Genomic DNA, 15,863 nt, shown 5'->3' on the forward strand with positions numbered 1-15,863 from the left:
AAATACACACCAAGAAAATAACTCTTACTTGAGGACTGATTAAAGGAAACACAAGTCTCAAAATTTAATAATTATGTGTACCTCTATGCACTCACCTCTGAAAAATGAGTATTGTGGCTCACCAGACTTACAAGATTAGTTCATATCTTTCAAGAAAGATAAGAATTTTATTTATTGGTTCATGCATCATTCACTAAGTATTTATTGAGCATCTTATTATATTCTAGGCACTGTGCCAAGCACTGGGTTCTATGAGTTAAGTCTGACAAGATTTCTGCTCTCATGGGTTTTAGGTTGTCCAAGGAAGGAAGATGTTAAACAAAATTATTAAAATTTAATACTGTTTAACAGGATTCAAATGTAATGTATACTGTTACCTCAGTTTAGTTTTATCAGAAGCTCCACGTTCCAAATTGAGATGTTGGACCCCTGTGAGGATTTGCAGGCGGTGGTCTAAAAACAGATCTTGTGACTTGTAGCTCATGACTCACCTCAAAGATTTATAAGAGCCTCGGGGATTCATGAGAGTTTGGAGAAATAGAAGACAGACATCTCTGGAGAGACAAGCTGAAGGCTCTGGGCTTCCCCTAGTCCCACCCATTGTGGTGGGAGGGGCTTGCCACCCCCTCACTGGGCTTAGTCACTTGAGAGGGGCTTTACTCAGGGAGCTGGGCACGTGCCCACTGGAGCTTGAGAAACCTATGGAAGAATATCTGACTCACCCTTGAAAAGCTAAAAGCTGTAAGGGCTTGGCTGGATGGGACTGATGCAGCAAAGCAACGAGACCCCAGTTTGAGTTGGGGGAGACCTGCATTCCCACCATCCAAGTATTTATTCATTAGCTCTTCTTGTTTCCTGGGGACTAGATGTCCTCCCCCCAGAAGGAGCTGACCTGAGATCCTAGTAAATGAGAACTCCTGAACAACCTGAGAGCACTAGGACCCCAACGGAGACGAGCCAGCCTGCCAGCAACCCAGGCACTGAGGGGGGAGGGGTAAGCAGACAGCTGAAGGAGAGACATTGACTTCTCATGCTAAAAGAACTGCAGTCTGAAAGTCTGCAGAGGGTGGGGGGGGGGGTCTCTGAGAAACTCCCCCGAAGTGGCCCCTAGGAGAGAAAGAGCAGCAATATGCATGGGCCTCTGCAGTCCCAAGGTCAGAGGACAACTGGTACAGCCACACAAAACCGTACTTGTTCCTAATCTACTCTTCCCAGGTTTTGACCATAGCGGAGTCACTGTCTCAGGAAAAAGTGACTGAGGACAGAGAGAAGCTGCTCAAGTCTCAGACCTCCCAGCCGGAGGCAAAACTAAGCCAAGGCAGAATGGAGTTTTAACTTTGGTGTTTTAGTTTTAATATTTCACTAACTGGCCTGGAATGTGATTATCAGACGGGACTGAACTCTTTCATGTTGCTGTCAGAAAGAACTACTTTCTTAAGCAACCCCAAGGCCAACCCGAGATTTTTTTTTTTTTTCCCCCGGTACGCAGGCCTCTCACTGTTGTGGCCTCTCCCGTTGCGGAGCACAGGCTCCAGACGCGCAGGCTCAGCGGCCATGGCTCACGGACCCAGCCGCTCCGCGGCATGTGGGATCTTCCCGGACCAGGGCACGAACCCGTGTCCCCTGCGTCGGCAGGCGGACTCTCAACCACTGCGCCACCAGGGAAGCCCCCTTACCCGAGATTTTACTGAGGTACGGGAAGAACGGATCCATGGAGTTTAAACAGAGTCACTTTCAAACTTGGACTTTACTGTTTCCCATATTCAAGAACTTCAGAGCACTGTGGACACATAAGAGGGAGAGCTAACTCAAGACAGATGGTCAGGAAAAACTGTGCTGAAGAAATAAATATTAAGCTTTGACTAGAAAAATAAATAGGAGTTATCCTAACCAAGGCAACAGAAAACTTACATTTTCTGGTATAGCACTTCATATGAAATGAGCAAAAATCACAAAAGCCTAAGTGATTGAGTTAAATTGTACACGTGGCATCCCAACTGACAAAAAAATGAACCCTCTTCCTCTGCTAGCTCGGGGGGAAAATGTTGTATCTATAAATCTCAAAGGTACCTTGAAAGACTGTTGCAGAGCTTTCCCTCCAAAGTAGCAACATAATATTAAACTTAAGCTCTTGTCTATCAGTTCAAATTCTTTCCTAGATAATCTAATTTCATGTATACACTTTACAGTAGGGCTTTCTAATAATTTCAAGGGTTATTCACTCAAAAACTTCCCTCTGATTTCCTGAGAAACTAGTCTTTGCAAGGCTATGTGGGAGATGTTGCAAGATACAAAGATTAAATAAATAGGCAGTAAGATCTAGTAGGGAAGAGAATATGTATAGTAATCAGTGTTAAACAAGGTAGAAAGTGACAAAAGCTACGGGGGCGGGTGCGTTACTCAGAGTGCTATAAGTATTCAAAAGAATAATACATTTGAGGTGAACTTTATTCTATTTGGTAAATAAATGGTCATGATTTTTGAAACGATATAATTTCAACAAAGTGATATGGACAGGATTTGAGTATGTGGAGAACAGTATTCCAGTAACAATATAACAAGAAGCATTGATCTAAGAAAGTGCAAACTGGGTACAATTAATAGTGAGTTTGACTGAAGTAAAAGAATGGGAACAGGAAATATTTCAAAGATGGAACTAGCTAATGCTAGATCTTGGATGTGAGACTAAATTTAGACAATTCCAGATTGCTTCTAGAATCATTGCTTTATAAGCAATGAGGAGTCATTGAATGTTTTTTAGCAAAAGGTTGATGTGATCAGATCTATGCTTTTGCAAATCAGACTAGCAGGATATGTAAAATGGATTAGAGAGAGAGCTGGCAGCAATGCTACTGTCATCATCCAGTAGCCTGAACCAGGGTAGGATAGCAGGGGTTTAGTGAGATAGGCATTACATAGAATCAGAAAGTCTTGGTTAAGGCAAGGGAACAGGAGGAATCAAAGATGATGTCACCACTGAAGGTCTAGCTGATAGGGAAAACAAAGAAAATGGGAATTGGAGAAACGATGAAAAGAAAAATGAGTTCAGCCGCATAGCACAGGGAGATCAGTTCGGTGCTTTGTGACCGCCTGGAGGGGTGGGATAGGGAGGGTGGGAGGGAGGGAGACGCAAGAGGAAAGAGATATGGGAACATATGTATATGTATAAATGATTCACTTTGTTGTAAAGCAGAAACTAACACACCATTGTAAAGCAATTATACTCCAATAAAGATGTAAAAAAAAAAAGAAAAATGAGTTCAAATCTGGACATATTAAATTTTAGGTACCATGTAAAGATCAAATGGAGCTGCCTTGAAGGCAGTTAGAAATTTAAACCTAAAGCATAGGAGAGAAGGCAGGGCTGGGAACCTGAAATCATCTGATCAATTACGATTATCATTTACTGAGATGCGCTGGACACCACGCTGAGTGCTTTACATGTATTATGTTATTTAAGCCTCACAACAAACATGAAAAGTGGACTTCATTATCCCACTGAGACCTCAGAAGTGTTAGAATTTTCCCAAAGGTTCTGACGCAGTAAAAGAAGAGCTGGGGTTATACGCAAATGTCTAAATTCGAAGCATGTGATTTAGATGTGAAAGTCATGGGTTAACAAGAGAGTAGCTCTGCTTGTCCACCTAGGAGGCTGTCTAGTAGTTGGGGGGTGGGATCCGTACCCACCTTTTCTGGTGGAGGTAGAGAAGGGCCGCAGCACCCTCCACGCAGACTCAAGGCCTTTTCCTCCCTTTCCTTCCTCCTGTCATCTTTTTATTTCAAATGGGAAGAGAAAGGGACCACTGCCATGGGGGATGGTTGGATAGTTATGATAATAAAAGTGGATGCTGCTGTCCCTAAACAAGTCCTGGAAGAAGTCTTAGCCCTGAGTGTTTGAATTCTTTCTAGATATTTTTTAGATAATTTCTTATCTTTCATACCTTTGAATGCTCCTTTAAGTCCAGGCAGGGCAAGAAAAGTGCCACTTTGCAACTTATTATAAGTGTTCATGAATAACGCTCAGTGTCTGGCCCTATGGTGTGTGTCCCTGAAATCCACTGCCACCCTCAGCACTTAAAATGAACCGTCCAAACCAAATTGTATTGCATGTGGTAGTAGTTCATTTCAGGAGCCTGAGAACAAGCCACAGGAATCCAAGTTCCTCTTGTTCTCTCAGTGGACCTGGATCCAATTTAAACAAGATAAAGACAGATTTTTGATGCAGCTAACCTTAACTCACCAACCGACGCTTAGCAAAATCATTGAAAGACCAAAAAATCCCACACTGGTGCAGACCTGTTTGGGAAAAAGGATAACAACACAATCTTTTAAAAAATCCTTCCATTTTGACATGCAAGAATGGTTAAAGAGCCTGTCTGTGATGAAGCTCTACCTGTTTTGAAGTGAACATTAACAGGAAACTAGATTCTCCCTGATACTGTAGCCCCCAGCCCAGCGCTAAGCCCTGCTGGAGTGCAGCCACAGGACAAGCCACAGCAGCTGCAGCTCCTGCACAGACTGACCACACAGGCCGGGCAAAGGCTGACCTCCTCCCCCTGTGCTGCCTTCGTCTCCTAACAATACCTAGTATTTACTGACCTCTGATGTTTCAGGATCTATGTACCTCCTTATCTAACCCTCACAACAACCTATCAAGGCAAGTACTAGTTCATCCTCATTTTATATGTTCATTCTCAAGCATTTCTGGCTTGTGTAGAGGTTAATGTCAGTTACTCATACCTCTGTCCTTTCTGGTTCTAATCAAAAGAGAAGTAATGCAATGAACTGGTAAACAGACAAGGATCACAGTATTTAGCTTTTTTATGGAGGCCTAGTCACTCCCCCCCCCCACTACAGGGTCCCTGAAAGTACTGAATTAAAGAAAGTAATTTGGAATTGAAGCCAAAACAAACGAGTCTTTCTATTACCTCCGGCCAAATCTGAACCTTAGGACCAGCCACTGGAGTGTCCTGGGCTGCAGGTAGACTCTTGGTACAGCTCCAGCTAGCAGTGGTGTGATGGATTGGGGCCCATCTCAAAGAGCCAGATGTCAGCAGAAGAGAGTGCCTGAAAGCACGGGAAAGAAATAGCTTCTAGAAGGCAGGCAGCATGCCAGGTCTGTTTACTCTACAGAGCCCACTGTCTCTTTCTAACAATCTGCCAAGAAGAAAGAGAATACTATTTCTTGCTTTTAAATGTAGCTTTCAAACAGTTTTCAAACATAGCTACTCACTGGAATCACTTGGAAAGGTTTAAAAATATCAGTGACCTAGCTACACCCCAGACGGACTGAACCAGAATCTCTAGCGCACAAGTATTTTCTGAAGTTCTCTAGGCAATTCCAATATGCAGCATAGACTGAGAACCACCCCACGGGGTGGCCAGGTCACTAGGGGTAACCCCATCCACTCTTAATGCAGCCAGTCAAGCACTTCTGAGTGGCTACTTTATGCTGAGCAATATCCTCATTACAACTCTGTGAGGCAGGTATGATAACCATAGCATTTCACAGATGGGAAAAGTGGGACTTGGAAAGGCTTAGTAACAGACCTGGGATTACAAATTTAGTATGCTGTCTCTCCTGAGCTGGATACTGAACCACTATACACTTTGCTGCTTTTTGTGGATGCCATGCTCCCAGCAATCTCTCCAATCAGTTAATACGTTCTTCTTCTTTTGTAGGGAGAAACATACAAGTGTTGGAGAAACTGGAAGAGTTCATTCCAATATGTGCTCCTTAAAGAGGGCATAAACCCCATCTGCGGAAGTTGAAGTAAAAGAATAGGTTTCCAACAACTAACATTTGTAGCGATTTGAAAAACATGTGTGTTACAGGGTAATAAATCAACAGGCAGTGGGGGTTAATTGTCAAGCAACTAAAGTCAAACAGCGATTTTTTAAACAGAATCAGCTGAATAGTTTTGAGCAGCCCTCTTTGGTACCCTGAGACAGAATAGGAAAACTGGATGGCATAGTTCTGCTGTGAAGATAAGACTAAGGACTGTGAAGGAAGGTGCCATGGGAGATTATGCAAACAAGAGACTCAGAGCTGCTTGTGTACGCCCCAGTGACAATACAAGCTGAGCAGAGAAAAACAAGAACACAGGCTAGAAGACTGGGAGGGGCTGGAAGGCTATAGGAGACGTGAGGTAAATTTCACATCCTGAGACAGTCTGAAGATGAAAGGTGACACATGACCCCATAACTCAAATATTTTAAAAGGTGAAGACAAAAGAGAATTCTCTCTCCCCTTATTCCATCTTTTTAGAACTCTACAAAGGTAAAAAGTAATATAAATTGGATCTTGCTTTATACAAGTTTGCTGAAAGTGTGCAAGTGTTAGTATGTCAATGTATTAATTTTGCTAACAGAAATTTTAACACTGAAGAGGATTTAAATCTCTTCTTCTAGAGAGCAAATAAGTACTCTAATTTATTCTTTTCACATAATGAATTTGCAGGACACTGGCATATATCATAATTTGATCCAAGGGAAAAATATATCTCATTACAATAGTGTGTTGGAACACCTGATGAGCAAAAGAAAAAGAATTCCTATACACAGATGTGTTTCCTTGTTTTATTCTCTCAAGTCTGAATCATTACTCCCTTAAGAGAAGAGGGCTGAAAGGAGGACAAGAGACTTCACCCATCTGTGCCAGGACAGAGCTGGGTGGAGCTTGTGAAGTAACAATTTGCATCTTCAACACTATACACATTACCTGCTCCTTTAGCTGCTGGGAAACTTTTCAAAGTGTTGCAACTGGCAAAATCAGGTTAAATCAACAGGTTGTTTTCATTTCTGGTGAAAGCTTACATAAGGGTTAAATGTAAAATGCCCTCACACTGCTTTACAATAATTGAAAATGACTGGATATATATTACATAAGTTTTAACAGTGCTAGTCTGCAATTTAGCGATGTCTCTGGAATGGAAAAACAAACTCTAAATTGATTTGTTGTATGGTCAACTCCTTCTCACTGGGGTCACCAATCAGTTCACCTGTGACTTAACTCTATCCATTGCCTCCGCCCCCCCAACACACACACACACACACACCCCAATACTTAGACCAGGTAAAACTTTTAACACATTACAATTAAATTCCCGAGACCCTAGTATATTATGACCTAGACAGCAGGCACACAATATTAATTGAACAAATAAATTCTGCCTTTTTTATTGTATTAACTTTTACTGTGTTTATGGCTATCCTTAAGAAATTTTCTAAAATGAGTCTTTGCTAAAAAGGATATAGAAGACATTTATTCACATCATGAAATGAGATCAGGAACCAAAAAATTAAGATCTTAAAACATGTTTCTTAAGTTGCCATAAAACTCACATTCTGAAAAATCTGAAAATTATTTTTTTACACTTCGGGGTTGCTTTCAAAGATTACGTGAAAAGAGATTAATAGCACTTTCCTTGCCACTGATTTTATGTATTAATCAAAAATGGTCAAATGTCAGTAATTTCATATGGTTCTACTTGACTAGAATCATTAGACAGATGAAAAACCGTAATATTTACACATCAAGTGAAACAATGCAAGCCTCTGTATTCCAAAAAATCTTTGCAGGAGAGAATGACCTCAGCTACTCTGAAATGTGCTTAAACAACACATACTCAGCACCAGGGCTTATGGTGCTAGCTTTCCATATTTAAGGGTGCTACTGGTGAGGCTCAAAAGTCAGATCCTGACTAAGCTTCCTCAATGCACACTAAACACGGGTGTTAGAGTAAGTCACATGTAATTCTGGGGTGATAAGAGGCAGGGATAAAATAAATAACTTCCAAATCCAAAAATGTCATGTTGGTCAATAATTTTAAAATCTCATTCCCCAAAGTGTGCTGTGTTTTGTTCACTTAGCTTTTCTACCTTCCACAAAAGGTGCTGAAAGGCAATGAAACTTCAAGAGTTAGGAGGAGGTAGAAAACTGAGCAACTAGCCATTTCACAGGCAATAATCGGCTGCAGAGTAATACTGGCTTTGTTGTAAGTCAGAAGCCCACTTGATTAATACACAACATAAACACCCACAGCCATTAAATGACTTTATGAAAAACTAGCCATGTTAAGTATGATACACAATGATCACAAAACTACTTTGAAAACATGCTTTAAAACGCTGAAGCATAAGAAATAGTCTCTTATTTTCTAATGGGGGCAAGGGGTTCCCACATTTTCTGGATGATAAAACAGAGACCCAAACACTGGACATAAAGTAGGCCTATAGAGCAACAATGCATTTCCCACAGAAAATCACAAAATCCTCATTCAGAATCCTGTACTTCTTTATCCTAAGGTACTGAGATTTAATCAACTCAGACACTATACACAATTCTGAGTCTCTTCTCATTTTTTTATTTTTTAAAAAAAGACAGATCTAGGATTTTGTAAGAAATTATTACTAAGTTACATTTTTTTTTAAATCTGTCAAGTACTACAGTAATGGAATAAATAAATAAGATTTTTTAAAGTTCAATGTTTATAGACATATTTATAAAAAAATGACTGAATTAGAAGACATTAAATAATGTTGATACACACCAGGAAGGGATTAGGCAAGGAAAGGCACATCATTTCACCACAAGAAATAAAGACCATAGTTGGAAGTTAATGACCAGCCAAAGCTTTAGATCTTGTGGTAGTTTTCCTAGCTCCAGAGGGTCATTATGGTGTAACCTTCTTTATGGTACTTAGCTGAAATAAACGTATGGCAGTTGGAGAATTTTACTCTGTGACCCCAACGTAGTGTTTAAAAAAAGCACTCTTTTAGTAAGTCTGGTGTGTGAGGGAAGGAACAAAAATCCAAAATGGTCTGGCGATACTAAAAATCCTATTGACGTATTAAGTAGAGTTTTTTTAAAAAAGTAAAATAAGGTTAATCCTCTTCTCTGGCTGAACTGGAATTCTTGCAGTTACAAAGTTAAAATTCCATGTAAACACTTCCTTTCTTGTAAACAGACACAGTACAGATAAACAACTGAAGATATTTCACCTCAGATGAAGTTATATGCCAATATTTAGAGAAAAAGATCTTAGATAATTTCCTTATTTTAGATAGCCTAAGTCCTTGAAAATAGCCTGGCTGACTGGCTATCTACAACAGCAAAGTGAACGTAAGTTTTGACAATGATTGTTTCCCAAACAAACTAGAGTTTCCAGTTAAACAGATACTTTATCCAACAGACCTCAGCAGAACTTGCTTTGGGTCAACCTCCTACTACCAATTTTCTTTCATAAATTTGTGCCAAGAGTTTACCCAATTTTTTTGTCTGGACTCTGAACCTAGATTAGTTTGACTGAAAGATGGAATCATTCAGGTTCCATATAAATTTTAGTGGTATTAAGAAACAACTGTCTGTGTGAATAAATAAAATGGATTTTCAGGATAAAATGGTATACCCATTTAAAAAAGAGTTAAATTAAAAACAACTGGGGGGCAGATAAGGGAAAATATTAATATCAAAAAATCATAAAAATGGCAATTGTAAAGCAGGCAGCTTCCCACTCATGCCACACGATATGCCTTCATTAAGGTGTACTCTTTCCGGTTGGTATGAGCGGCCCAGATGAAGAGAGCAGAAGCCATGAACTGTAAGGGAGCTGAGACGCAAGCCAGGCAGAAGGACCATCCAAATTCGCAAGACACATTCTCAGGCAGCTCTAGTTTCTGGTGGAGTAGTTCAATTCCAGCAACGTAACAGCTCACTGAGCCCAGTGTACACAGACCTTGGAGGAAAATTTAGAAAAAAACAAAAACAAAAAAACATAGCTAGATAAGAGCATGGTAAGAGCTTTCCAGGCAACACAACAGGGCAGTAATATGGGATCCCTAAGGAGACAAGAAGTAGGTAAAACTAAGTGTGATGACAAGACCCACCTGCAAGGAGATGGAGAATGCCTGTGGCAATGGTGGGGTACAAGCTTCGGCAGATACAAGCACAAAGTCCAATCAAAGCCCCAAAGCACATCAAACCTAGACTAACAAAAGGTAAAAGGAACTGGCAACGCCAAAGATCTGATTTTAAAAAAGAGAGAGAGAAAAAAGAAATGTTACCATGATTTCAGTTTTCTCACAATGGCAATTTCTTTCATATTCTAATTAGAACTTTTCTCAAAAAGTGAGAATGAAGCATGCTAACATTGAGGTTTTTTCCTAAAGCACATTATTCAAAACAATGCTAACTTTCTCCTGATAAAAGTAAAAGGACACTAACAATTAACTGTTACTGAGGGCTTCCTATGTGTCAGGCACTGTTCTATACATGCTTTGTGTATTAAACCCCCAAAATCTCTATGAAGTAGGTACTATTACTATAATCTCCATTTTATAAATGAGGAAACTGAAACAGGAGGTATAAATAACTTGTACAAGGTAACACAATAAGTGGTAGAACCAGATTTGAAGCAAAACATTCTGGTTCTACATACAAACAAATTTAAGTCCTCATAGGATCTTGAGACAGGAATAACAAGCAAATGAATAGAGATTATAAAAGACCTGTTAAACAAATATACATAAAGCACAAAGCAGAGGATCTGGTATATACCAGGCACTCAATAAATCGCAGTTTTAATTACCATAAATTCCCTCAACAACATGGGAAAAAAAGCTGATGACTTTACAAAGCATCCCATTACATTTTCAAATTATTTTAATTATTATCAATGTAGTAACATCAACTCTAAACCAAACTTTACCTTTTACTGCTAGTTTTACTTTCTGGAACTATATAAACGTCTTTTCTCTAACTTCCCTTCAAACTCTGTTAGTAATAAACTTCTTCCTATGCATTTACAATGCAAAATTGAATACTTGTCATTTATTCAATGTTCCTTCTCATGACGTGGTCATTCTTCCAGGCAAGCTCCAGTAACTCTCTATATAGCCTAGAAACTAGGTCCAAATATGAAGACAGCATTTCCTAGGCCGCCTGACCATCAAGGAATAGAATGCTCGTAATAATTACTTTCATTTGTTTTTGACATCTACACCTTGGTTACTACCACCTAAGACTGGATCAATACTTCAGCAGGCCTGATACTTGTTGACTCATATAAAGCCTGCAGTCAACTTTTTTCACATATCCCGATCTGAACTCAGATAAATGAAGTGTTTAACTTAAATATAAAAATGTATTATTTATCCCTGTTAAACTTCCTCTTTAAATGGGCCCATTAATAACATCTTTTGGATGGTCTGGATTCTGTCACCCAATGTATTAGCTGCTCAACTTCATAGCTGTGATTTGGTAAGTATGTATCTAACTTCTAAAATGTGTTATCAACAGAACAGAGTTTGTTGGGATAATGTTGAAGACCTTATTTCAAGTTGACACAATGTACAATGTCATCCTGTTCCAAAAAGAGTTCAACAAAAGGGAAATAAAATTATTTTCTTTTTTTCCCACTTGTCTTGCTGCGTTCAAACTACTCACAGGTCCGAAGCAGATCGATCCCACTATTGTGGTTTCCAGGATCAACAAATTTCTCCTCAAACTGCTCATTTAGCGTGAAACTGATACATTTTGTGACCGTATCAAATGACTCTGGAACGAGAATAACAATGATTGCTTGTTTTAATTTTAAACATTTAACAGAAATCTCTTTTAGTAATTATTCTCTGAAATAAAAAGTGATATGGAAAAATGTTCTCAGGGGAGACAGCAACCTCTTTGGTCCTGAGTGACACACAGGCTTCACCAATGCCCAAAGGACCAACGGTTCTCAGCAGCAGGCTTAAGACATGGGTTCAGGGAGGAGCAGTAAAATGAATTAGAATAGGTAGTAAGAAGACTAGGAAGAAGCAGTGGACAAAGGAACTTTGATCTTCTCCCCCAAACCTACTCCATCAGCCATGTTCCCCATTTCAGGTAATGACAATTCCATTCTTCTTGTTCCTCAGACCAGAAACTTTATAGTCATTCTTGCCCATATGCATTCCATCAGGAAATCCCAGAGGCTCTACCTTCAAAATATATCCAGAATCAGGCACTGCTCAGTACTACCATCCTGGTCTTGAGTCATAATCGTCTCTCACCTGAATTGGTGCAATAGCCTCCTAAGTCTCCTGGCTTCTGTCTTGGCCAGCCACCTGTCTGTTTTCAGCACATCTTCCTAGGTGACCAGATTATCTTTCCTCTGCACAAAGCTCCCCAGTGGCTCCATCACACTCAGAGTAAAAACCAAAGCCCTCATCACACCTAGAGAATCCTGCGTGATTTGCCCTACTCCCTCTCCCAGGATGTGTCTCTGACACATACCCAACTCTTCCCCCAGCCCCCTCCTTCCAGCCCAGGGAATTCCTTGCTGGTTCTGGAATACTTCAAGCATGCTCCCACCACAGGGCCCTTGCAGTTGTTCCTTCCAACCTAAATGATTCTCCCTGCCTCCACAACTACCCATATGGTCAACTCCTTCACCTTTATCAAGTCTTTCCTCAAGTGGTATTTTCTTGTTGCAGCGTATCTTGCCTTTACTATTCCATAGCATAACTTATGCCCACCAACATCCCCTTCCCTATGTATTTCCAAACCCCCTTTATTGTGCTGTATTTTTCATAGCACATGTCATCTTCTACTATCTTATTACTTATCCTGTTTATACTATTATACTTATTGTTTATTGCCTGTCAGTGCTTATTAGAATGTTAGCTCCCCTCGGGGGCTTCCCTGGTAGCGCAGTGGTTGAGAATCTGCCTGCCAATTCAGGGGACACGGGTTCGAGCCCTGGTCTGGGAAGATCCCACATGCCGCGGAGCAACTGGGCCCGTGAGCCACACCTACTGAGCCTGCGCGTCTGGAGCCTGTGCTCCGCAACAAGAGAGCCCGCGACAGTGAGAGGCCCGCGCACTGCAATGAAGACTGGCCCCCGCTCGCCGCAACTAGAGAAAGCCCTCGCACAGAAACGAAGACCCAACACAGCCAAAAATAAATTAATTAATTAATAAATAAAATTTTTTAAAAAAGCAGCAGAGCAATAGTGTTAACTGGAGCTTTAAAAAAAGAATATTAGCTCCCCAGGAGTAGGGATTTTTATTTGTTTTTTCCCCTAATGTACTCTAAGATCCTAGGCCCTGGAACATGAAAGAACGCACTAAATATTTGTTGACTGAATAATAAACGATTGCTAAGATTCAAATATCAAGTGCTCCTATGCTCTCATAAATAGAATTGAACATTTAAAATAAAATTTAACCAACTTTCACCTCTTTCCAAACTACTTTCTTTTTTCCATACAAAATCACAACTATCAGCCTTCCGATGTATGGTAACTCAAGCCCGTTGTGCTGTGATTTGAATATAGTGCTTCCCACCAAGAGCCCAACAGAAGTAGTCATAAACAGAAACAATTTATAAAGCTGTTCCTTACAAAGAACTCTAAAGCTTCCATCTTAATAACTGGAAATTAAAAATTTTAAATGTTAAGAATGCTTACAAAATAAACCTGAGAGGCAGTTTCTTAGATTTTTTTTTTTTTTTTTACTTCTGTAATGGATATTTTTAACCTAAAAACTCCACCAAGATTGTTGTAAAACAGTCTCAAATATGCAGACTTAAACACAGAACTGGTCGAATTATACCCTCTAAGATTTAGTGGGCAAATGATAATATCAACTAAAACACAGCTACATATAAAATGACTATCAATTCATATGTGTTGACTTCGTTTTGGATACTAGTCCTTTTTACCAGTTACTAAGTATTTGAAATCTTCCAGTGTTCTTTTCCAATTATTTTCTCATGACATGTGAGTTTAATACAAATATTTTAATGAGTGGGTAAATAAGTACAAAGATTTACAATGATTTTCCCAAGATAAGGACAGTTACTCATCCAACCAATATTAATGAGTATGATGGTAATTCATGGAAGCTGGGGAGGGAAGTGACGGGGAGAAAAGAAATACATAAGATTTCTTTTTTTGGGGAGAGAAAGAACCCACAAACCTGCTTATACATAACTGGGCCATCATCACATCACTTTCTCTATTATAGAGTAGGTAAAGGAGACAAAAGTTAAAATAAGAGAAATACCTGTCCTTTCTGGTGGACTATACCAGTATGTGTTTTGGGGTATAGTGATACACCGTCTCCACAATCCCACTGTGCCGTTATATCGGAAAAGTGCATCATTATAAGTCTTTTCATCTGCCTCATCACTAGCAAAGTCAGTCCAGATACTTTTGTTCAAATCGCTGGAATTTTCTTGAACTGGACTTCGATACTCATACCAGAAGTCTGTGCCAATTGAGGCCGCCATGTAGATGGTAGAAATGAGGCTAAGCACACAAGCAATTACAAATGCTGTAGCAAAACGGTTATCCATTCTGGCATTCAGACTGCTCTGTTTAAAAGTTGAAGAAAGAACAAAAGTTAGACTTCAAGGACAAACACAGATTTTGAAAGGAATTATGTCAAAATCACCCTTTACCCTATTCCCCCTCCCAAGGCTCTTTAAAGTAATGTATAATCATTAATGAATTTAAAAAAAAAAAGGAAGCAAGCATTTTTTAATTAAGTTCAAAACAAAACTCATTATCACAAAAGTACTTATTGAATGCTCACATACCCAGGATGCTACGGAGACAGAGGTCTTGTTCTCTAGTCTATCACCTGCACACTAAAACAGACAACACTGAAATGGACATACACATTACAGATACAAACAGTAGACATGCCCAGAGTCAGCAATGTACCTTGCATACATTTTTAATGACAGACTGCAGAGCATTAAGTGTTCTGGGTCTGAGTGTGAAAAAGGCATAGGAAAAGGAAGCAGAGGAAATCGGCTCCTCCCAGTTTCCTCTGCATAGGGAAACCTTCTAAAACAAGGTTACGAGTAAGGAGCTATTTAAAAGACAGGTGAAAATGTTTGTTAACCCAGAAAGAAAGGTTGTTCCAGGCGCACGGCATAGCAAAGAGAATAACAACATATAATAATGCTAGATTCTAATCTGCCCCTAATCCATTAAAGCTAAGCCAGGCTCTTTTACGCTGCCAAAGTCTTCACTCCTATCTACTCTACCCATTCTTTATACTTCTGAACCTCCTCATCTGCAAACTAAATGATCCCTCCTCAGCCAGAAAGAAAACTCTGGATTAGGCAAATATTAACACTCCCAAGGCGTGGACAGGGCTCACTGGCAGTAGTAAATGGCCGCAGTTAAATGACTCAAGGCGGATCAAGCTTAGTCAAATACTGCAAGTATATACCATGACCGCGCCAAACACCTTAAAAAGGAGCACGAAAACGGGCTCGCAAACTGGGGTTGCTGAGTTTGGGAAATGGCAAGTGACTCAGGAGAGATCAGAGCAATTACAATAATTAACGATAACTCCAGAAGTTGGGTTTGTATTTTTATTCTTTTTAATCCTTTTTCCTCCCGGTGGCTCTCAAATGACCTTAAAAGGTCCCGAGCACCGGGAGCGGCGCTTCGCCCAGGCCGGACGCCTGGCGCTGTCACCTCGCGGGGCGCACCCTGGGGCCGGGGGTGGTCGAGACCAGCCGGAGCTGCAGCGGGGCAGCCCTCCGCGGTCCCCGGCCAGGGGCCTCAGGTACCCGAGCAGGCCCCTCCCCGGACCACTCGGCCAAGAGAAAAGCCCCGCCCCAGGCCCCCGCGCAGAACCCGCACAGCCCCGGCCGCGCCCGGGGAGGGGGCCCCTCTTCAAACGGATGGAAACACCGAACGGCTACGCGACCCCCGCCCGGCGACGTCGGGCCCGCTCACTCACCGCCCATCCTCCTGCTCCGCCAGCTTCACCCTCAAGCTCAAACCACAGCACCCTACTCTCCCCGCGCCTTCTCTGACGCACTTCCCTGCAGAGCCCGCCCCCTCCATAACTCCTGCGCCTCC

General features: G+C 40.8%; 1 protein-coding gene across 4 annotated transcripts in view; it reads right to left on the reverse strand.

Moving 5' to 3' along the window:
• The window catches only part of CLDND1 (claudin domain containing 1), a 35,975-nt gene extending 20,112 nt beyond the window's left edge, over window positions 1-15,863 (reverse strand). Inside the window, exons 1-6 of one of the 4 annotated variants that reach the window (XM_089910432.1) lie at window positions 15,742-15,759; window positions 14,579-14,622; window positions 14,044-14,353; window positions 11,447-11,557; window positions 9,889-10,026; window positions 1-9,737 (exon numbers count right to left, since the gene is read on the reverse strand). The exon at window positions 1-9,737 is cut by the window's left edge and continues 20,112 nt beyond it. In XM_089910432.1, the coding sequence (XP_089766558.1) occupies window positions 9,517-9,737; window positions 9,889-10,026; window positions 11,447-11,557; window positions 14,044-14,353; window positions 14,579-14,622; window positions 15,742-15,748 (831 nt within the window). In that variant the 5' untranslated portion in view covers window positions 15,749-15,759 and the 3' untranslated portion in view covers window positions 1-9,516. Of the gene's footprint in view, window positions 9,738-9,888; window positions 10,027-11,446; window positions 11,558-14,043; window positions 14,354-14,578; window positions 14,630-15,741 lie in introns of those variants that run through there. The other 3 variants (XR_016392979.1, XM_089910433.1, XM_022584177.2) reach the window with 3 other exon arrangements.

The sequence above is a fragment of the Delphinapterus leucas genome, chromosome 4, assembly GCF_059928025.1.
Source record: "Delphinapterus leucas isolate spDelLeu-1000000601 "Yukka" chromosome 4, BTC_Dleu_Yukka2, whole genome shotgun sequence".
Lineage (NCBI taxonomy): Eukaryota > Metazoa > Chordata > Mammalia > Artiodactyla > Monodontidae > Delphinapterus > Delphinapterus leucas.